A 24,807-nucleotide genomic window follows, 5' to 3' on the forward strand; every position below is an offset into this window, starting at 1 on the left:
ATTTGTGAATATGGGCTATACAAATAAAATTTGATTGATTGATTGATTTAGCAACCCATACTCATATCCACTCTGAAATCCCTAACCCTAACCCTAACTGTTCATCGAATATAATAATTTGATAAAATATTAGCATGGCCCGTATCATAAGACAAATTTGCCTTTGTTAATAATATATTTAAACCAAATGAACCCCATACCTTGACCAACACTCACACACAGACTACACATGACTGAAAAAAATGCTGTATCCAAAAATGCCGAAACTACAGATTGGTGTGATTTTTACCCCTTTCAGGAGGTCGGAGGCTTGATCTGCCTTGAGCAAACCACAGGCATCTTGATGAAATATGTTAATTCTGTAGACAAGCTTTATTGGTGTCACAATCGTCGTTCTTTGTTCCATTACCATAAACAATTACCAAAAAAAGAATACCAAGAATAAATAATCACTTCAGTTCACAGCCATATTTGTCAGCTTAGGAATGTTTAATATTCCATATTGTCAGAAGCTTAAACATTTGAACATAAAGGTGAGAGGAGTAAATTTCACTGAATGCACTTACAAAGTCATATCACTGGGCTGCATTGATTGGAAAAGAGATTATACCGGAGATAAGACACACAGAGCAGGGATACTGGATATCTGAAGTACAGGTAGATAAATAACTGTCTGTTTGTGTATGTGTGTGTGTGTGTGTGTTTGTGTTTGTGTTTGTGAGAGAGAGAGAGAGAGAGAGAGAGAGAGAGAGAGAGAGAGAGAGAGAGAGAGAGAAAGATGCCGTCAGCCTAGTAGTACAATAAAGTCATCAGTTTCCTGAATCTGGTTAAATAGAGCTGGATTCTTCAAAGATACAAAAAATTATCTTCACAGTATTTTTCATCACATCCATGCATGTCATTGTAAGTCATCCATGGCACACTTCAAATGGCACTTAAAAAATAAAAAATAAAGAAAGAATAGGTTGTTTACTTTCATTGACATGGTAGGTATAAGGAAGAGTCGAGGATCACACTCGAGGAATGTCTGTTGCTGGAAAGTGTGGGTTGCTGCTGTTTGTTTCAATAAAAAAGCTCCTTATCTGGGATGAGTTCAATCTTCTTTGGGCTGCATTTATGTTGTTTTTTAATAAATTGTTTGCGATATACCACAAATGCACCAGGGAAATACAGAAAGATATCCTGGTGGATGGAGATCACAAAACACATCAAAACCCAGCTGCAATGATCCTGAAACTATAGATTTGCACAGAGAAATGCACATCAATCGTTATCCACCTCCTCATTTTCCCTTTTTTTGACATAGAACAAACAAATACAAAAGAAAATAATCTGGCACTGCGAACTGTTGGCATCTGTCAAATCATAAAACATAAGAACACTGGAAATGAACGACACGGATTTGTCGACAGGCAATGTCTTTATAGAGGCAGCACAGTCAGAAGTCCCATGCTCGCTTGCAGCAGTACAGTCATAGTATTAGTACCAGTTTGCGCGTGACTGAAGGTATAGTAGCAAGTTAAGCAAGAGTCCATGCTCCCTGTTTGACTCAGTGTCTCCAGGAGACAATTCTCTAGTTTGATTGTTAACCAACCTATAAAGTGCTTTCAAAAATAATCTCCCCATCATCATAATCATCCTTATCTATACCTTAAATCAGTATATCAATTAGGGCAATGATACCGATAGGAAAGGAAGGGGGAGGAATTAAAAAGGGTCTGTTCAGGCACGAGCAGAGAGCTCTTCTCTTTCTCCTCTTCTTTGTCTCCACAGCTTTCTATTTCTGTCATCATTTTTTTACTTCTTGAAGGGTGTTAATCTCCCGATGTTGTGCCAAAAGGTGGAGGCTTTGCGCTTGGGCTCAGCCAACATGAAAACTTGCTGCTGGGGCAAAGCTGTGGGGAGGGAGGGGTGTTTCTGTCGCAGAAGGAAGTCATAGTAGGGTCTGGTCACCGCTGTGAACAGAAAATTCAATGATTTATTAAATGCATTAGCCAAATATGATCAACTGATAAAGCTCTCTGAGCCCCTGGGTTTCTACCTTTGGGTTTCCCAGCTGGATGGCTTTTACAGGCATTCAACATGGCCTGTTTCTTCTGGACCTCTGTGAGAGAGAAGCCTGCAAACAGAAAAAGAAACACTGTAACTATTGAGCTTTCTCAAAATATTCTTTCTTGGGAAAAACATGATTGATAACTGCTACTCTTGTTTTTCTTTAACATGAAATTGGCTGGACATGTAGCATCTGTGTTAATATTTGTCTGATAACTATAATGTGCGGAAAAAAAGGGATTCTACTGTTGTTTACTGTTTCCCTTCAAATGTTCAAGAACAGTAGGCTACTGGTGGTGGATGAGCTACATAGGTGAGATAAATTTATATACATTTTATATGTGCTTTATAAGTAATGCCAGAGGAGTCATTGAAAAGACTGTGTAGGAAATTAAATAAGGATAAAGTGACACTTAGAGCCATGAAAGACAAACCAAACAGTCAATTAAATGTTCAAGAAACAGAAAATAGGAGGCACATGCAAATCTCTAACTTGTCATGCCCTATACTGGGAGAAGTGATTAAGCTTCAGCAATGGTCAGATACCATTTACCATAACATGGCACTCTCATTTTTGCAACTAATGAATACCAACTAAAAGACAATACATTTTTCAAGTAATGCAAACTAAACAAAAACAGAAAAACAAAAACCTTTACCATAGAAAAAAAGTTTCACCTGATTTAAGGTTAATTCTCAATAAAAGAGACAAAATGGACAATTAATAGGTGCTATACGTAACATTTTAACCAAAGCTGAGCGTAATGAAGAATTCTACCCAATATTACCAATAAATGGAATAGTTCTCTGGATCTTGGAATGGTGAATGCAAATGATAAATAGAAGGAATGTTTACAACTCATATATGTAAAATGACCTCTAGTTAACATGTATATTTAGTTCGGTATAAATTAATGATGAGAACATACTTTAGTAGAGACAAAATAGTATCATATCAGCACATTAGATAGATGTTTAAAATGTGGCACGCAAAGTGACTCACTCATCCAGGTAAAATAAAGTAAGACTTGGGATTATGAAGCTATGTAGCCGTGTAGAGACGCAAGATCGCCTCAAGGCACGCAACTCACAGGTTTGTCATGTTGTTATGATAAAGTCACCTGTTTCCTGAATCTGGTTCAACATAACTGTGAATCCAATCATTTTCTGTCAACATTTCTCTGATCAATATCGACCCACAATCCTCTCTTGAACATACAGTAAAGTGTGAGGTGCATCTTGCAAACACTCACTAAAATGAAACAAGTCTATCGGTATCCAAAATGCATGTGCAGTAAATCTTTGACCATCCAAAAAATATTGCTACATTAACCTCTGAAAGTCTGCTGTAGGCTAAAGGAGTAGTATAATGTGACATCAGTCTGTTGTCTGATGATGAATCCGGTAATAAGACAACCTTAGTCAACTTAAAGGATGGAAATGTAAAGGACTCAACACAAGTCTAAGACAAGGAAAATAATCTCTAATTTCCCAAATCTTTAACCTTGCCTACAGACTGACAACACAGGGCAGAACTCTAGTGGTGTTTCATAGAGGGAGCTGAGGTGGAATCTCAAACACTCTGCTTGTCTTGTCTTTGTTACACTCACACATGCATGCAGTTCATCTATGTGTGTCACAATCTCTATGAAAGGGGGCAATTTGGGGTTCTGTATCTTGAACCAGCATCTGGACAAGGAAGTAGTGGGATCGAACCGCCAACCTTCTGGTTAGAGGACGCCCGCTCTAACCCTGAGCCACATGTGACAAATACCTAAATTACACAAAGGCCAAGCTCTGGGGTTAGAAGGGCTGCATAAGTTAATCAGTAAAAATAAATTGCCCATATTGATAGCACTTGATCAGCCTATATAAATAAAAGCTCTCACTGATGGGCCTCTGCTATGTTTCAACAGAGACTTTCACCCAAAACTAGGGGTTGAAAGACTGATGGTCGACTTATAGGGGCAGGGCTGGGTAGTAACATGTAAATGTTCTCCCTTGTGTACTGTGAGCTATATGGGGACACTAGCCTAGCAACAGCTCATGACACTGTGAGCAATATGCTAGGATGAGGAATTGTGCCGCCAGGAGCTTCTGAGAAAAACAGAGAAACACAGATGAGGGAAACAGCAATACAGGGAGGCTAGCCGAGGACAGACACCCAACTAAATAACAGGTAACTGGTAACGATGCTGTAACCAATGTGCGGTGTGTGGTGAAGTGGAGAGATATTCTTGATACATTAGTGAAATCCATTTACTGCTGGCAGCTCCTGACACGAAGCCCATTGAGGATAATACAGTATTAACGCAGGTTTAGTTTATGGAAACAGCTCTGTGGTTTGCACAGAAGGAAGCGAGAGGTTTGAGACAATGGCACTTAACCAGAGGGTGACAGGTTTGATTTCAGAACTTTTACAGTGCTTCTGATAATTGGTTCATGATGCTTAAAGGATCACTAAAGTTTTGAACGGTGCCTATATCTGACCTGTATCACGGTCATGCTGAACCTGCCTCCTCTCATCGGCAAAGGCTCGGAGCCAGCGTTGTTTCTGTTCAGGCTTCTTGGCACAGAGGAGGTGGACCTCATCACCATCCACTGATCGCAGCTTCAGGGCGTTCTTCACACTGATGTTAAAGTCTTTCTCCTTGCCGTCCTCCACATCCATCACCTCCATGTTGTCCATGTCCATCCGACCCTTGTAGTATAGCATGTCCCGCCGTAGGAGGTCCTGCAATGATAAGAATGGCAAATTCATCCAGGGCCTGGGGGAGATTTGGATCAAACCGCCAACCTCCTCAACCTTCACAGCCACACCATCCCAAACAATTAAACAATCAACTATTAATAGGGGAGAGCGGGGTAATGTGAGACATCGGGTAATGTGAGACACCCCCTGTATCAAGGCAACGGTACACATTTGTGGTCATGTGACCATTATGTTTTCAAGCCCCTTCCATTCCCCTTGCCATGAAGGAGAAGTTGGTGCTGGTGCTGTGGTAATTATGTATTTTCACAAAAATGTGTTTTTTGCATGTAAAAGTAAATTTTCTTGTATTGAACTTAATCAACTGTTGGGTTGTTTTTTCTAAGATGTTGGCTGTAGGGTAAAGTGAGACAAATGCTGTGGGGTAAAGTGAGACATGAAGCACAAGTTAAGTTTAGTCTTAAACATATTTGAGTGTGATATTACATTACATATGTTTTATTTTTTAATGTCATAAACATTGTAGAAAAGTCATCATGCCAAGAAACTACACCAGGAAGACTAACTGGGACTAAACACCCCTCGCAGAGATGGAGAGTGCAGCCGCTGAGGTCATGCAAGGAAAAGCTGGAAGGTATAGAAATATTGACAAGACAACCCTCAAAAGATTCATAAAGAAAAAAGAGAAAGAGGAAGTAAAATCAGTAGCCTGGGGTGAAGTAGCTGAGGCAAAGAGAATATTCACAGATGAGATGGAGGAGGAGCTTGCCAAACACTAGCTGACCAGTTCCATGACCTTGGTCCAGTTAAGTGCCGTGAACTGGCATTTGAATACGCAGAGAAAAACAATATCCCTGTCCCTGCCAAATGGACAGAGAAACAATGTGCAGGTAAGCTAGGGTGTGCAAAAGATCACATGAATCATAACAATCATAAATGTGCTTAATTGACCAATCCCCATGATTCTGTTACTAGTCCAATATTAGTTTTGGAATGTGTGGTTGTCAATCTAGCTGTCAGGATTTTAACTAATACAACATGTGTTGTTATGGTAGTTCTGAAGTGGAAAAAGTAAGTGGATCACTTTAGCCCCTTGCTTTCTCTGGTCTGTCTCACTTTAACCCTTAGCTGGGGTAAAGTGAGACAGACCAGAGAAATCATTCAATGGAAAATATAACAGTAAGTCAGCTGTTTAATAGAGCCATCCATTTCCTGGATTTTCTATCATCGGCCAGATGAGTTCAGTGCTCGTTTTGAAAATGCGTTTCGGTGACTGTAAAAGTCACCTGTAGGAACTGAGCTGCGTGATTACACAGCAGTTCTACATGTCTGTATAAGCTAACAGGGAATTGTCCCAGTGGACTCACTGTCCTCTCATAACCAAGTTAGTTGATACATGTTAGACTAATGCAAAAGTAGCACATCTCCCCCGACCCACTTTGCAGGCATTAATCCCTGGAAGCAATACTGAGGCCAAGACAGCAGTGCAAATGGTAAATAGTACGCAGTGCAAAACAATGTAAGGTGAAAAACTGGCTGAGAACTTTCTAGTATTCTAAACGGAAAGTAAAACCTTTAGTAAAATACAGTTTCAAATGTTGAGGCACCTTTTTGCAGAACACCATCTGATGGTCAAAAAGGAAAAACATTCTCTGTTGACTCTTGACCTGAGGCTGAGACAGCTTGGTCAACTCCCCTGAAAAGATCAGATCAGAGCTTCTACTGAGGATGTCTTCACCCTGCATGAATCCACAAACACAAAAAATACACTGTTAGTACAATCAGCGAGAGACCATTTCTGAACAAGGCAACACAGATGCTTCGTGCCACACCTCCCAGTCCTCTATGGAGCTCTGCCAATGGGCGATCTTGTCAATATTCTCAAGGCGCCGCTTCCTCTCATTGATCAGCCTTGCCACGTTCTTCATGGCGTTCAAGGCTGCCTCCACATCTTGGTAGTCTCTAAAGATCATAGAGTGACATGACGTTTAAAAGTTGTATTATGTATATCTGTTATAGTTGAAATTGAAGATCAAGGATGAGTTGTGTTTCCAAACCCTGAAGTATATCTTAGTTTACATTTTTAACACAAAATGTTCACCCATTGTGGATTAATCGAAAGGAACTACAGTGTCTGGCTGTTTCAGGAAAATTATATTTTTAGATCAAAATAATAATAATATTAATAAAATATGTTTTAGTTGGGCTTTTAACCAATGCTTAATCTAGAAAAATCTCAACCAACTACAACATGAACTTGAAATCCACAAGATAATTTATATCAAATATATTTGTTGGAATTTACCAAATGATACATAATACATGTGAACTACACACATTAAAAAAATGAAAGTTGTTAAAGATTGATATTTATTACAGAAAACAGCAGTCCTTGAAGCAGACGCTAATCCTTACCCTAATCCTCCAAGACAGAATCAAATAACATTTGATGTTATAGGGACAACATACATTTTCAGGTAAAAATAAGTGATTGGGTATACACAATGTCTTATGTCTTGAAAACATGATAAATGTGTAAAAGTTAGAATTTCAGAGACCAATCAATCAAATGTTATTCACAAATCACAATTTGTCTCATAGGGTTTAACAATGTGCAACATCCTCTGTCCCTAACCCGTTATCAAGAGTGACAGGTGGAAAAATATCTATAAACCTTAGAGAAAGTCACATCTGAGGGATCTATCCCATTACAGAAGTGCAATAGATGCCAGTAGTACGTGCCAATTAGCAAGGTTTATTATTATTTTGTAGTTCAAAGATTATCGATATATTGCATAAAAAATATTAATATTAATATTCAATTTTCTAACTTCATGTTGCTTTCAAAGTTATTTTCACCTTTCTTGTGTTCTGAAAAATAAAGTGAGATATAAGTTGATAAAATATACCTCTGGAGTTTGTCTTAAGACACCTTTTTTTTCCCGTCAAACTAATGTATTCCAGGATATGTATCTCATAATTATGACTTAGCATCTTGTATTTATGAGAAAGTATCTCATTATTATGAGATAGTATCTCATTATTATGAATTAGTATCTCTAAGTCATAATAATGAGATACCATCTCATAATAATGAGATACTATCTCGTAAATACAAGATGCTAAGTCATAATAATGAGATACTATCTCATAATAATGAGATGCTAAGTCATAATTCTGAGATACTTAGTCATAATAATGAGATACTATCTCATAATTATGAGATACTAAGTCACAATAATGAGATACTATCTCATAATAATGAGATGCTAAGTCATAATTATGAGATACTAAGTCATAATAATGAGATACTATCTCAGAATAATGAGATGCTAAGTCATAATTATGAGATTCAAACTATTTTTTTCTTCATGAAATGGGCTTCCATATTGGACAGACATCCTGCAACATGAATAATAACAGGCATAACAAATGTTTACTTTCAAACTCTTTGTTTCTGTATCTGTATCTCTTATGTGGCCCTCTCTTAGAAAAAAGAAAAGGTGACATCTGCACCTGTGTGCCAGTGAATGTCACAGAGAGATTTTGCAGGCACCTGTGCTGTGGGTTGGTGTATTTGAGCAGCTCGGCCAGCTGGAGTGGGTACTTGCAGATCTTCTGAACCGGGGTGAGCAGGAAGCCATCCAAGGAAATGTCAATCATCTTCTGGAGTAGTCGACAGGCTTCAAAGAAGAATACGTACTTGTTGACTTTCATCAACTTACAGAGCTGGATACAGGCGTTGGGGTGGTTGTTACAATACTCCGAATAGATCTGGAAATCTGTTTGCTATACACGGAAAACAAAACACAGAACAGACAGACAGACAGTTTAAAGGGAAGGTTCATAGAAAAATTCGAACTCACTCAATATCACTGCACACAAGGTCTGGCCCAAAGGTACACGCTACATCCGCTAGCATCACTTCTTCCGGTAGAAGACTTTTAGGCCTAAAACACGATGTAAATGATGGTGATTCAAGTCAAATTTGAATGTTCGGGCTTATGGACACTTATGAAAAGCACACAAGCAGTATCTAGGTATTTTATGTTTTTTAAACTGTATTGGTTTTTGATTCAGCAACACTGTTTACCCCTGAGACTCCTAAGGTGTTTTGTGGATTCAAACACTTCACCCACCCCTCCATCGGCATAGTGGTGAGTAGATAATGAGTGAATTTTAATTTTTCAGTGAACTAAATATTTACATGGAAATTGATCGCATCTTTCACTCAGTTGTTACTTTATTAGGACCAATGCAGTTGAATATAAGCCTACACTAATCCTCAATAAGGATTATAATGTTCAGATTGTTGTAACTTTGTTTAAGAGTTGTTGATTCAACTGAGTGTGGAGTATGAATTCTGTAATGCTGTGCAACTGCACTGCATTGAACAACTAGTTCAACAGCACCACACACTGTATCCTCCAAAATGAATCAACACAAAAATGGAAAATGGAACATTACCATCTTCACGAGGAATTTATTGCAGGTTGTATTAGACTATGTAGGCTATGTGTTTCTAATAAACAGACAACTGAGTTAATATTGATATTATCTTGAGCTCAAAAGATAATCCTGTTCCAGCAAGACATTTTTGTGTGTTACTTCTCTCATACAGTGGTAACCCTCTATTAGCACAATTCCTATTACTACTGTTGAAATTTAATTTAATTTAATTTCGCAGGGTCTCTGGATTCAAGCTGTTTCGTGACTGAGCTTACATGTTCAAGGAAGCAGCAGCCAATCTCGCTGAGGTGCGGCTGCTCCTTGTTGAACTTCTTCTCCAGGCCTTTCAAGAACTTCCTCTGGAATCGGTAGATCTCTTCAATATTGCCAAAGATGGCTCGAAGCTGCTCCTCATTGAACATGTCTGTTCTCTTACGGCACTGTTTGATGTGACCCTGAAAAAAACAGAAACAGGTTCTTATAAGCTGCTCACTCCAGTCTTCAAAAGCCATCTACATAGATTGCAGATTTTTGGGTATTTTCGTTAAGATTGTATATGTTACTCAAAGTTTGCAAAGTTATGTGTTTTGTTGATGGCCTTCATTTCCATGTAAATAAATTTGCTTAAGACAGGAGAATGTGAATATTTATCCTTGCACAATCATAAGCAGAGTGAGCCAATCGAACCACAGCCTTGACACAATATTTGTGAAATTATCTGGTCAATGGTTCAGGTTGTTTAATTTCATTGTGTTAAATGAGGTCAGTTACATTTTCAGCTATACCTGTGTAAGAAGTAATACACAACGTGGCATTACATACTGGCCACTGTATTATTTACATAATCTCAGAATGCCCGGGAAAAGATTGTGTTTAAAAACTAGATTATTATTAGGCCTGTATTCTTCTTCAGTTTTTTGCCAAAACCCCTGTTAGCTTTTCAGGATGTTTTCTAGATAACACTATCTACTAAGCTCTGTGGAGTATGACCTATAAAACCAGGGTTTGGTGCGGAAGAGCTAATTTATGTGATGGAAGAAGCAGAAGACTGTCACATCTCTGACAATCATCACAACTCAAAATGTTCATAGTTCAAAGATTTAAAAAACACCAAAAACAGATCTCAAAGTACAAGTTAGTCAGGGTCGTGTTCAGTTTTGAACTCAGGAGCTTGTGTGGGCAAGCCTCATTGCTGTTTACTATGAAGACAGAGCTGCACTGTAAAAACTCAATTGTTATAAGAACCATCTACCACTTCGGGCATCTTTATGACCACTTTACCGCAGAGCTCCTGCTGCTCACATGGGCCTGACAAAGTGTAATACAACACTGGCCTCTGCTACTTTAGATTCTATACGATCAAGAATTGGAATACGTTATTTTTGGAGAGCTTGACCAACCATACCTGTATGTATGTTTGTATGTCATCATTTATATTTTGAATGTTTGACTTGGTAATTTAATCTAAACCAAATCAGTACAGGATATCCTCCTGCATCTTTTGAATCTTTACATTAACAAAGTATTTTGAGGATTTTATTGTGGCATCCTTTAAGGTGTGTTATTCGATCTCCTCCTTCTCCTGAAAACATCACATGACCTCAAATGAGACTAAAATTGTTGGTTAGGCAAGATTCACCAGTTAGGTAATGAATAATGAAGCATTTTATCTAATAATGTTGAGCTGTGAAAAAGGTTGGACTTGAACTAAGACTGGTCAGTCAATCAGACAAGTGTTTTCTATGTCCAAGGTAAAGCAATGTTTGGTGGAGCAGATGTATTAACAAGACTCTAAAGGACATATCATATTTCCACTTGATGTAATGCAGACCTCACAGATGTCTTTCAGGTGCTTGATGTAGTCTCTCTCTGTGCTCATTATCTCATTGATAACGTTGGTCCTCATCTGCTCTTTGCAGGGTAAACCAGGTCCCAATAACAGGCCCAGACCCGCCTGGTCCTTCTCACCGGTGTGCACCTCCTCCAGGTCGGCCAGATACTCCTCCATCGGCTCGTCCTGATTCACACGCAACTGAGGAGAACACATGTGACTTTAACAGGGTTAGGGTTAGGGTTAAACACATCTTTTATTTTCCATTCTCTCCTAAGAAAATGCATGGGTGTACACAACACTTCATGTTCTTCGATTTAAAGTCTAAAGTATGCATTCCTAAATCACATTGTGTGCTTACATCTTGCCACTGGTGAAATACACAAAAGAGCGAAAGTAGGTGGGAGCTGAATTTGTTGCCTCTCTGTCTGGAGCATCTGAGTTAGATATGAAAGTCGCTAAGCGTAGACACTACAATGTTGTGTTGGTTGTTCCTTGATCTATAACCAGAACTTTGGTACTGCCTAGAGAGAGAAGGGAATATCTGATGAATAAGACAACATTCTCCTGTACAGATATGATGTGAAATATACAATATATATAATATATAGTGGCATATACAGTTATATGTGAGGATGGTCAGAAATTCCTCAAAAATAAGAAGAACACAAAAATACAAAACAAAAAAACAACTTAGGTCTAGTGTAGCATATTATAGGAATACAGATTACAGGTTGAGGATTCATATTACTCAATCTGCCACTACTGCAGCAGCTGCAGTCATTAATCAAACAGAGCGTTTGAATGACGTGTGTCTTCCAGCAGCAAGGACAGAATTTCTTACCCGCACAAAGCTTGCAGGAAACCAGCCTTCGCTGTCCATGATGCGGCCCCACCACCACTCCTTGTTAGTGGCATCCACTACTTCGATGACATCACCGGCCTTGAAGCCAAGCTCCTGGTCGTCCATGGTGACATGGTCCCAGAGTGCCTCAGCATACACCACACTGCCATCACTGATCAGCTGCAGAGGAAGCAGCACAGAGAGGACACAGGTCAGGATTGTGTTCATTTATTTATAGTTCCAACATATGGAACTAAATGACATGATATAGTAAGGACTTGCCACAGGGCTTTGTTAGTCATCCAGTGAAAGTCAAGGGTCAACTACCAGCCACCATAAATGTCATAATTCCAGTACAACTCATTCTTCGAACTTTGTAAGTTGAACCAGTTATCTTCTGCCATCCTTTCTCACAAGCTGAGCATTGTTTGACTCCGACAATTGAGGTGAGAGGGCTGATTACGAGCTGCTCCTACATCCAACACTTGGCTGAAACATTAAATAATATAGTTATGCATAAAATACAATTTTACTTTGGATATAATGTTTGGAAATAAAACAAACACAAAATGAAGTATTCAAAGATTTCAGGCAACATTTGGCACATTTGTGATATGATAATGGGTGTTGGAACACCGAGAGGAACAAGCAGACATTTAGCACACAAAGGTCACCCTGTGGCACTATGATGTATGAATGTATGTGCCATTCACCTAACATAGGCTGAATAGGAATTTATTAGGATTTAGATGGAGATAAAGTAGAGGGAAGTTAAAATGCATGAGATAAAGGAAGAGGAGGCAGAACAGGGGGAGGACCAGAAGGAGGTGGAGTCTGTGATACCGATAAACACTGCAGTGGTCATATTTCACACCGTCTCATACGAACCACCAGTTTTACTGCGTCAACATGGTCCCAAGCTCCACAGAGGCCATCCATTATGCTACTCAGCTTCTCACTCCTGCAGAGGCAACAAAGATCTTGCTGGACCACATCATCCCTGCATCTTTCCCCTCTCCAACTGGGTCTCTTTCAGGGACAGAGCAGAAAGTCTGGCCTCCTTTTTCTCTAAGTGATCAGTCTCTCTGCTCTACTGATCCATCATGGCGACAAAGAAAACAGATGATGTGGCTGTTGCTAAGCAACACACCCACACAATCTTGCCTCTCTTTCTCTCTAGATTCACACTATATCCTTTCATTAAATGTTGAGATAGCAAACCACTACGTACAGGCCAGACTATTGTCTGTATGTATCATACATTACAACAGTAGCTGGTTAACCGGCAAACACACGCACAACACACACACACACACACACACACACACACACACACACACACAAGCCTTTTCTGTGCACATATACAATAAACACACATGAGGGACCTAAATTATACCTGTAAAAATAAACAACCTATGCTCATGATCATAAAGCATCAGAAACACAGCCTCAATGGCAACCCGTTTCCATCATCCACAACGATATACGAATGTTAAGAATTTAATGTGAGTCAGTTTACAAATTGTACTCCTCCTTCAGATTGTTTTCTAAATCTAGATTTTAAAATGATTATTAATTTTTTTTAGACAAAATAATATATAGGCTGGTGACGAATTCAAAGAAAAACTTGGTTATTGTGAGGAAAACACATCAAATATATATGCTTCCACTCATTGGCAGGTATGAAAACAGTGAGCAGACCCTGCTGATTTTCGTGTAAAGCAAGAGGAAAAGCTCTAAATATCTTTACAAGAAAGTTTATTGCTATTAGTGATCACCTTCAACCTATGATAAAAAATTTAAAGCTTTTGGACTGATGTGTTGGACAGTGTTCTAAACCACATTCATCTAAACACAAAATGAGGGAATATGAAAAGAATGCTATTCATCACTCCTGTAGAGCTACAGAGAAACGTGCATTGATTGCGTATTTATTTCTGGAAATTTAAAGTGACTTCTTCTTGTTACACTTTTAATTCACTGTTCTCCAATACTTATCAGATACATAAAGAGGGATTTTAATAGAGGGGAAACTGGAAGCTCAGTATCTCTGTGAAGTAGAAAGTTCCCATAAATGACCCCTTCAAGGAGATAACAGTATGACTGATATTCATAAGACTGCTAAGTACTGTTTTGATGTTTGTCATAAAAAAAGATTTGAATCGTGAAATACCTCCCAAGGCTGCACATGTTGGTTGAGTCATTGGTAGGTGGTGACATAATCACGAAAAGATTAGTAGTACCTTCTACTTGATACTTAAAATAAACATAATTGTGATAGATTGATGCAAAGAAAAAACAACAAAACATCAGGCACTTAATTTATTTGCCATCACTATCACACTACTAAACTGTATACTAAGCATCCTTAATTAGGTTTCAAGATCCTAAATATAAATATAAAGCAGTGTTATTCATCTAAATTTCAGTTATACATATACTGTATATTTTCCCAGAATAACAAACTAATGATTAAGCCATTAAGAACCTTTTGGAATTTAAATGCTAAACCTCTGCTGTTGGCAGAATAATTTGACACCTGTGGCAGTGATCTGCAGTTCTGTGTATGCTGCAAGGAAACAAGTCACTGAGCTGTCAATCAAGATAAATAATGTTCAGTTTTATTTTTTTCCATATTCTGTAAATAATAAAACAGAAGCTGGTATATAGTAAATATATAAATGATAGTTTTTATTCAAGACTTCTAAAACATTTACTGTTAGGTAGGGTGCTGGCTCACATTGTAGATACATATTTAATAAAAAATATAGATTTTTTTGGTTAAATATTTCCAATTGCTCATAAATTATAGTTTTCACAGGAGCTGCTACCATTAGTGAAACCTAACAATTTCCACACAAATGTTTCGAATTAATATGCACTGAATTAATGAAGAAAATGTAAAAAATAAATGCTTAGCTCACATTCACAGCAAACTAATCCTGTTAAGATACAAGTTGTCGTTAATAAAGGCCTTTCCCCCAAAGTAATATCTCAATGTAAATATGAAAAAGACCCGGGTTACTGACAGAAAATATAAAAAGAAAGTGATGCTCAACTTTTGGAAGTGAATCTGTAATCTGTGATCTGTGTTCCAGTTACACAGTTGATACAAACATGATATTTTTGTTATCTGATTCGGAACGATTCAAAAAAATTATGAAAATCCTTGCTCTCATATTTCATGTATGTGTAAAAGTAAAGTAATTCTGACAGATAAAATTGATATAATTTTTTGTATTTCTCATTTGTAACCGCGGTATAGTCAGTTGTTATTTGGATTAATTCCTGTAACAGTACACAGTCAATTTTAATATCCATGTGTTTAAGTGTCGAGATGATCTATGAAGATCGATCCATGTAATATATCCATATGGAGATTATTGTAATATTATGTTTCTATCTTTTGGCTCTATTCTTTCACTTCAAATATTGTCACATGAGTCATCCCTGTTTACCTGAAACACTCTAAAGACTTGAACAATTAAACAACATCAACTAATGTAAATTTTCAAGTGCTCTACACTCTGAATATTATCTTCTGTATTCACAAAAAAGAAGAATTCCAGAGCATTATATTTTATTATATATGTTACATTTGATGGCATCGGTTATGATATATCGTACCAAAATTTGTGATCAAAAAGAGCGGGTCAGTTTAGCGCACACAGGAATCCTGTCCAGTTCTGAAGAAACAGCCAGGTTGTATGTTCACAACACAATCAGCCATGGTTAGCTAAGAAGATCTCTAACAGGGTTATCAGGAGTATGTTACATCACCTGAAAGCCCTCTATTACACTACTGTTGCTTTTTAGGTTCCTACAAAACAAACAAACACAACTAACTAACAACGCATCATCTTAAACTAGAAATAACAAAGACAAATGTGTTTTCCCCAGCAGCCAGTTTCTGGAAGAGATGTTTATTCCTCTGTGCCATAGAGCTCCATTCATTTCCAAATACTTCAAGGAGATACACTGTTGCATTGTATGACAATTTCTTTCATTAACACACTGTTCATTTAGACTCAATCCCACATATAGCTTCATGCATCCTGAAATAATCATAACAACAAATGAGTATCAATCCGCTGATAAAGAGTCCCCATCAAATTCTCCTAGTGGAGTAATGGGTGCAACACTGACCAGCTTTTTAGTTTTGAGGTTAGTAAGTAGGCCCACTGAGACATAGCATCACATTGTTGGTTTCCAACTATTCATAGGCTTTGTTAATAACACAACCTGAAATCCATCAGTGCAGTTAGGATAGGATGGAGACTGAATCTACAAAGACAAATATGTTTAAATGTGGACAAATCAACCCAAAACGATTGGCACTGATTATCATAACTAAAGCTACCATGTTAGAGAAAATACTCTCTAACTCTCTGCTTTTCTACAAATCGATTATGTTCCTATGCTCATCCAGAAAGAAATTCCTTGTCGTCACGTTTCTGAGGACACACATGTACATGCATCATCCATTCTCTCAGTAAAGTACTCCTCCTGGTTGTACCTGTGTTCTGCTGCTGCCATGCTGGACACCCATCAATCCCAGCAGCTCTGATCATCAACAGGGCAGTCTTCTGCTTCAAGTCCCTCTGTGTTTCAGTTTATTTGTTTGCTTACTCTATTCCGAACCGTGTGTGCGTATTTGTGTTTGTGTTGGTGTGTGATGTTTGTGTGTGTGCGTGCGTTTGTGTTTCAGAGAGTTATATATTTATGCTCTCTACTGGAAGGCCAGTAGGAACATGAGCACTACGTTGATGATGATGAGCAGCATCATGATGAAGAACACCACCACCTTCTGGGTCTCTGGGGGGAGGTTGCAGCGCAGCATGGTGGTTAATAATCCCAACCTCTGCCTGCTCCACCTCCCCGAGCCAGTGCCGCAAGCCATCAGTCCCCTGGCTTCCTCCTCTTCCTCCTGCTCAGCACCGCCGCCCCTCCCCCGACGCCTTTCCCTCAGTGCTGAGCCTCCACACCACACAGTGTCACCTCGTCCTCCTCCCCGACTATCTCCGTTGTTGTCCTCTGCTGATCTCCTCCTCCGCTCAGGTCTAGCGGTCTCCTCCTCTGCTTCTCCTGCCACTTTGCCGATGCCTCTGGCCCCAGCCTGCCGGTGGAGGCTGGGTGCTTATCTGTGTCAGCCTGTATGGCTGTATGCTCTGCGAAGCTTTTTGTGGGTTACGTGCTGAGCATCCCTCTCTCCTCCTTTACTCCCTTTCTCCTCTTTGAGGAAAGGGGCCCTCCCCTCTCTGTCTTCTTTCCGTCTTCCAGCAATTTTGTCCTTCTCTTCCTTTTCGTTCCTTTTCTCTCGTTCACGGTCAGGATGTCAGGATGAAAGACAAAATACGTGAAGCTGCATCTCTCCGGTTCGTGCTCATTCCTCCTTCTATCCTCCTCCCTCTTCTTTTTTTCTTACTGGCTTGTACTTCTCTCACTCAAGCCACACATATGCTCAGTCGTTCTACCTCCAGAAACAACCAGCCATTTGTTCTCCCTTTGGCTCGCTTTTTTTCTCACCTATCGCTCAGTCTCTGAACACCTTTTCTTTCCTTTAAGCTCCTGATAAAATGGTGCTCGTTGTAGTCCCTGGAGCCGTGCTGCCTCAGCCATCTATCGAATACCAGGATCGCCCTTTTTTCCCCTTCCTTCCCTATCTTTTTTGTGTACCCACCCTTGCATAGCCAACAGCCAATCGGAATGCAAGATGTGTCAGCGTATCCTGGATACCAGACTAGTTGGGGCAGGACCATAGCAACCTCTGGGATACTGATGGGGGGGGGGGGGGGGGGGGTTGTTTGGATGAGAGGGACAGAGGGAGAGGGATGATGGAGGCCATGCAGAATAATGTCTAGACCTCAAGGGAAAAGGCTAATAGCTCTTGTGTTTACGTGTGTGTGTGTGTGTACTTCTATATCGCTTTAAACCTCTAGTATGAAAATGTATCCTCAGATCGTACTAAGAACTTAATTCATGGTTAAAATTACACTGCTTGTAATTAATGGCCATAGCTTTAATATGAACACACTTAGCTGGATGGTAAAGCAAGCTTTAACTGAGGTTGTTGATAATGAACGGTATAGTACAGGTTATCCAGGGCAAACCAAGGTTAGACTCAGTGAAACCAGATAGCAAAACATTTCCTGGGTATGTTGACCTTTGATCACCAAAATCGAATCAGTTCATCCTTAGGTAAAAGGGAATATTTGTACAAAATTGGAGGAAACTCAGTCAAGGCATTATTGATTATTGTATTCAAGGGAATGAGACAAATGGACAGACTGACACAAAAATCGAAAAACATAATGCCTCCAGCCACTAGCTGTTGTGGGCATGGAGGTATAAAAAGATAAATTTCCTGAATTGTCGGTTTTAACCAAAGGTTAAATCCAAAGATACAGAGTTAAACATAAAATGGAATCGAATATAAAAGGGAGAAAAGAGCCATGTTAAGGTAGCTAGAATCTGAGAACACAAAACACACACACCCACCCATCTCCACTGACTGAGCCTTCCTCTCCACAGCAACGAAGCCATTTTATTAACAGCACACAGCACCTTTTTGTTGAGACACAATCTTCAAGTTCCTATATAACAGACAGCAACCATCCATTAACCCACTGGATGGCAGCAAAGGGCTGACTCTCTCTGGTTGTCAAGGAGAAGAAGAGAAATGATCTGATCAGTCACTGTCAACCAAGTGAATGCAGTGCAGATGTAAAAAGAGATTTTGTATCTGAAATCTGTAAGAGATTATTTTACCAGTATTTGGATATTCAATTGTTTATTTTAGTTTGTGTTCATTTCAGGTTGTATAAAACCTAAACAAGATCTAGCTTGGTAACAGGAAACTCAGATTGCCTCAACATGACAAATATATACAGAGATCAAATATTTATTGTCAGTGTCACACTGTGAGTAAACAGATTGTCTCTTTAAATCACATTTTACTGAATTTGTGCATAAACAGAACCAGAGTAGGTATCCATGACAACCAGTAATCCAGCAACGTCAGAGCACTTGTGAAGAGGCCAAGAGCGCTCTTTACAATCCTCTGCTGTGACCAGGCTTTGTTTCACTTACAACAGTAAACAACTTGGAGTTTAAAGATCAGTCCATATACTCTACTTTATCAGGCAGATATCTGAATCAGAAGGGCGTGTGTCTCAATTCAGCGGCTGCATCCTTCAGGTAACCCGGGATCCTCTAACAGCCGCATAGACAGCATCAGACGAACCGGAATGAGACAGTCTGGTCCTCCTATTACGTCACTGGCTTATCCCACCCTTACAGCCGTTACCAAGCAACAAAGAAGAACATTTTCCTTGGTTTATAAAAGATTTTTTTTTTTTTTTTTTAACATGTGTACCGTAAGCTGTTTGGTTGAGTTCTACCATTTGAATGTTAAATTAAATTCTTCTGCAGTTTTGTCTCGCCTTTTGCCTCCCTTACCTCTTTTTGAAAAACAGTTAATCACTGAAGCGCAATCAGTTATGGGATGTGTTGGGCCGGGAATGATCCACCTGGTGGAGCCTCTGTTGCTCTGGGGTGGAAGGACACATTTGTCGGGTGCATTTGGAGGAGCCTTCGAATCGAGACAGCCTAGTCACGCTGCTGATGTAATTGATCTACAAATGCGGCTTCCAAAGGGTGCAGTCTGTGCAGTAGTGATCGTGATGTAGAAACAAGATATAACACTAATTATTAATGTTAGCAAAAATTACGAAGTACAAGTGTGACAGTGAAAGACGGAAGCAGTGTACTGATGCTGTAACTTGTTAACTTTCAGCAGACATTTGACAAGCAGAGCTGCCAGGTGGAACATTTTTATTTAAGACCACAGTCCCAAAATCGCAAAACAACATCTCAGCAGTGCTGGATGATAAAATATGGGCCCTTGCAACTGACATATGGTCAACCTGCCACATTATGCCTTGCATGTCGTTGACAGCACATTTTGTCTGTAAAGAGTGGAATTTGGAATCGAAATGTTGACAAAAAAGCTGACGACTTGGAAGAGGCATTGCATGGGACCATACCTGACTGGAAGATAGAGGAAAAATAATCTCCTGCATAACTACTGATAATGGGGCCAAATTGTGCCTGCTATCAGGCAATTCAAATGGCGTGGTTATGTTGTTTTAGTTATAACCTGAACATTGCCATAAACAATTCACTCTAGCTACCAGTACTGATCGGGTTTTCTGGGATTTCTAGGCAATCAAAACTGCCTTTTCCATACAGCTTGGAATTGTAAAGCCATAGACAATTTGTGCATACTTGTCCATATTGTAAATACACTCAACAAGTTCTTTCTTTTACTTGGATAAACATTTTATTTGTATTTTATGGCTATTAGTACCTAATAAGAAAGTACGTCATAGGAAGAAAGGAAGTCCGGCCATATTTAGTCTAAACTAGGGCTGTTTCATATGCAATGAGAACATTTGGAACAGACAGGATGTGACAATAAATCAGCAAGAGAGTTTCATATAGTAATTGCAATATTAATAATTCATAGATTCAACAGCAACATGATGTCGGACAGCCCAGCCATAATTGTAATAGGACTACCTAAAATGACGGAAACCGTCTTTGAGAAATGTCTCTGTTCACTGTCCCATCTGCTAACATGGAAGAGGTGGGGTTTCTGACCTATACTACAACCATGGGGCAATCAGGATGTTTTGGCTTCACTTTTATGGTGATGTCATGTTGTCCATGTAAAAATACAGTGTATGATCTGGTTACAGACACTTCCCCACTACATTTGGCGAGAGGAGACCAATCATAGCATTTAGTCACAGCACATACTGCCATCAGGGGAAGATTGGACTTCAAAAATATTTCAAGAATATGCGAAATGTTGGGGACGGGGATTAAGAAGATCCGCTCTACGGCCTAAGGCACATGTAGACATCTTCACCTAAACACGATAATTAACAATTTTAAAGCCATCATTATTTATTTTAAATCATGGTACCCTAAAGTAGTTACATCAAGGACAAATACTTGCACTGTCAGAATAACTGTTTGCATCTTAATTTTGCTTACCTCATTGATGGCTAGCTGCTCCCCTCCGCCCCCTCCTGGGTGTCCAAAACGATGTCCAGAACTGCGAAAGTCTTCATACAGGAGATCATCTTCGCTTCCAAGCTCATCCCCAAATCCTGCCTTCTCTGAAGCGCCGTCAGGAATAACCACCGCTTGAACATGGAGGAAAGGTGGCAGGGGCAGAAGAAACAATGACAAGATAATATGATTAATTGACTTGCAAAGGATCTGCTGAGTTTTTAATTCAAGCCTAAAATTGTGGCTGCTAAATTAGTTGACTGATATTCTTCATCAAAACAAACCACACAAGAATTAATGATGAGAAAAAGCGTAATGACTAGAATAGCATGGAGAAGAGCACATACCTCTGCCTTATGAAACCGTACATACATTCACTAGATCCAGATTTTTATTTAGATCTGCACCAAATTGCACACAACTGCCTCACAAATATGTAATTTATATAATATGCCAATTTTCATTAAGATTCATGAATTATTTTAACTAAAATTTAGAAAAACGGCCTGCCAACACCACAAACCTATTGACCCATCCCAATGAAGATCTTAACCAAAATTGAATGCATTCTTCCCTGAGTTATACTGCACCCTATCACCAAATTTTGTGGTAATCTGTCCTCTGTCTACAGACAGACAAACCAACACATACAAAAACATAATCCCCTTGGCGGAATAGAGTATCAGTTAATCACTTTAATTTAATTGAATTAAACAAGCCTGCTATATATGGTACAGATTGGGTTTTTCCATTATTCTTAATACATATGTCCATCACTGTAAACTGTCTCTTACTAGTTGAATTATAATTAGAGCCATGAAAACATCACTCATGAGGGGAGCCTTTACTTATCTTTGACAATTTTAAACACATTAAAAAAAATCAATCAATGGATTAATCACTATTATATATGCATTCAGTAACTTCTGTTTTTACTCAACTGTTATCAGAGAACTCAGGGGCCTAGCAGCACCCTGTCAATGACTTATAAGTCGTAACCATGGAGATCTTTCCCATCGCTGCATTCCCACATGAACATAACATTATCCCTGGTAGCACACAAAAGCAGGGTGTACAATGGGCACTGGAAATCAGTTTTGCAATAAAAACATGTTCTGGCCTGTTTTTGACAGTCCAACCTTGTCCAGTAGGAAATCACGAATGTCTCATATGAAGTATATGATGAAAACCACATGAATGCTGGCACACTGAAACATTGTTAAAACAAATCAAATGGGCACAATCTCCAGCCTCATTCCATACTAATGTAAGTCTTTTACAAAGCAGCCCTTGTGCTTGTTCCCTTTCTACAAACATCCTGTGAAGTGTCTGAACTCACCATTTCTGGCTACCTGGCTGAGAAGCTAAAAATACACTTGCTGTCACACCTCATCATAGGCGTCACCCTCAGCTGCCTCTCCGACAGCTGTTGCCACAGAGGATGTATCCGTGGTGACAAATCTCCGTGGAGACAGAGACAGATATAATGAAAGAACACATAACAGCCCTCTGGGCAATGTGGATAAAAAAAGATGCAGTTGGAAACTCGACTCAGCTATTGAGGATGCATACATACACTCAGGTGGAAGTAGAGGACAATAAGCAGTCCTGTACAGTTAACATATGGCACAGCATACTGAAGGCGTCCTCTTTAGTGAAAACTTACAACAGAATCCTACACAATGTGTAACACTACGTATTTAACATTACCTTCACTGCTGCCATAGGAATCATGGTAATTACGGGTGCTGCCCTCATGGGGGCAGTGTGGTACACCCAGACTGGTTGTATGTGATGTAGAAACATGGAGAAGCTACAGGTTTGACTGGCCTTTATTCATGCACAGTGGGATTCTGCAGTCTGGCTTACAGTAGCACGGAGGGGTGAAAGGAGGGACACCACATTAATTCTTCAACAAAACACTGCTCTACACTGCTAACCGGGGACTCTTTAAATAGAAATGGCTTGAATTTCATATTATATTAAACACGTTGAATAAGAGAATCAAGATAAACATTTAGACACAAGAGTAACAAGGGTGATTAAAGAGTTAAAAACATAATTGTCACAGAAGGACAATAATTGCAGTATAACTCCGTCTACCGAGTCATGCTATTGCAGTGGAAAAGGTATTTTATAGCTCAAGTAAATCAGCGAAATTAAGTCAATCTACAGAAAACCAATGACTCGTAAAACAACTCACTGTCATCACATTAAAGCACCTCGCCATAAATGTCTGAACTAGACATTGTGGGGCCCCAGGAAGAAAAAAAAGCTTGGATGGGTTTACAATATTGCCTAACAGTTCCTAACCAGTAATACCCAGTAACACAAATAGTTAGTATCTTCACTAAAGTGAGAAGAAATAAAAACGAAATCAAATGTTCAGTATGACCAGCATTCATTTGAAACAGCACATCTCTGAGAACATTTGGCTATTTATTGTTTCTGTCACTTCATGTGATCCCAGACAGACTTGATGTTGAGACAAAGCTCTGTGGGACACAGACCTCTACCTCCAGCCCTTGCTCTTATCAACACTCACTACATGGTTTGCAGTGTTCGCTTCTATGTAATGGGATATATCAGTAGATATATCAGTGTTTTATATCATGACAATGGTAAAATTGCATAACCACTAAATAATTTATTTACATCTGTAATATTATATGATCATTATTTTTTATTTATTTTAACTTTTGATATTTGTAATGTAACGTATGTTTTAAATGTTTGATATTGGTATTTAATGTTTGTTTTAAATGTTTGATATCTGAATGTATGTTCTAAATGTGGACCCCACTAAACGTAGCTCTGTCTTAGGGTAGAGCTATTGGGGATCCTTCTAAATAAACAAATAAATAAACAAATAAACACTTTAATTTCTCTTGGTGGGTAAGTTTTTAAAAGTATGCAGCTGGAAAACCATTTTATTGATTGAGCTTATCATTCGAATACAATAAAGCATTCTATAAATAACATTAATTAATTTTGATATTGTATTTTTGTAAATCAAAATTACGAAAAATTACAATTAGTCAAATGACCAATATCATCAGACATGTAGTCGCTTATTGGTCAGGGCCTTGTGGCAGTTTCCTCTACACAGGAATGCTGCTGAATAAACACACTTTAAAATAAGAATATGAATCCAAAATTGCATGACCACAAAGCCAAACAATTACTCAGAATTAATTGGTCTCACTTAATTTGTTCGAATCCTTTTCATTTCGTGAATCTTATAGTGATTGGTGGTTCATCTGATTTGACTGACATTTCCTAGTTTATTGAATAATTGAACATCTAACACCAATTCAAACTAATATTTTCAGAGAATGAGCTGCTGGTTCAATTTATTTAAAGAGAGACATTTCTTGTTTCTTTCCTTACTGACAGGGTTAAAACTACATTTTGTTACAATCACTGTGATACTGTCCTCTATTTCTCAAATGATTTATTATTTGATGTCATGCCATGTACAGTAACTGCATGAGTAAATCATCTGATTAATAGAAACTGACAAATTGGGCAGAATGTAATGGTGACTTGCTGCTATTCTATTATCCACAGAGATACAAATCAATCAGTGTCACCATTTGTATGAAAGCAGCCTCCCAGAGACCATCAAGTCACTCACAGCACAGAGGGTAAACTTTATTGCTTGATTTCCTTTTTGCTCCTCCATTGACTCGTCAACATGTCCTTAAGCCAGAGTAGGGGTTATGGCTGAGATGCTGATGACACCACACAACAGTGGATTTTGTGTGAATTTGTGTGTCACTGCAGGGAGCTGAGGCAAAGCTTGTTAGTGGATGAATTTGGGTTGTAGCATTTAATTATCCT

General features: G+C 38.9%; 1 protein-coding gene across 3 annotated transcripts in view; it reads right to left on the reverse strand.

The window, feature by feature from the left end:
• Positions 1 to 670: 670 nt before the first annotated feature.
• The window catches only part of arhgef4 (Rho guanine nucleotide exchange factor (GEF) 4), a 62,559-nt gene continuing 38,422 nt past the window's right edge, over positions 671 to 24,807 (reverse strand). For 2 of the 3 annotated variants that reach the window (XM_062379865.1, XM_062379866.1), the window contains 10 exons: positions 20,947 to 21,098; positions 11,887 to 12,066; positions 11,043 to 11,243; positions 9,487 to 9,666; positions 8,319 to 8,551; positions 6,595 to 6,724; positions 6,370 to 6,501; positions 4,543 to 4,786; positions 2,042 to 2,119; positions 671 to 1,955 (listed from right to left, as the gene is read on the reverse strand). In XM_062379865.1, coding sequence (XP_062235849.1) covers positions 1,798 to 1,955; positions 2,042 to 2,119; positions 4,543 to 4,786; positions 6,370 to 6,501; positions 6,595 to 6,724; positions 8,319 to 8,551; positions 9,487 to 9,666; positions 11,043 to 11,243; positions 11,887 to 12,066; positions 20,947 to 21,098 — 1,688 coding nt within the window. In that variant the 3' untranslated portion in view covers positions 671 to 1,797. Of the gene's footprint in view, positions 1,956 to 2,041; positions 2,120 to 4,542; positions 4,787 to 6,369; positions 6,502 to 6,594; positions 6,725 to 8,318; positions 8,552 to 9,486; positions 9,667 to 11,042; positions 11,244 to 11,886; positions 12,067 to 16,402; positions 17,532 to 20,946; positions 21,099 to 24,807 lie in introns of those variants that run through there. The other variant, XM_062379867.1, reaches the window with a different exon arrangement.

The sequence above is a fragment of the Platichthys flesus genome, chromosome 21, assembly GCF_949316205.1.
Source record: "Platichthys flesus chromosome 21, fPlaFle2.1, whole genome shotgun sequence".
Classification (NCBI taxonomy): Eukaryota; Metazoa; Chordata; class Actinopteri; order Pleuronectiformes; family Pleuronectidae; genus Platichthys; species Platichthys flesus.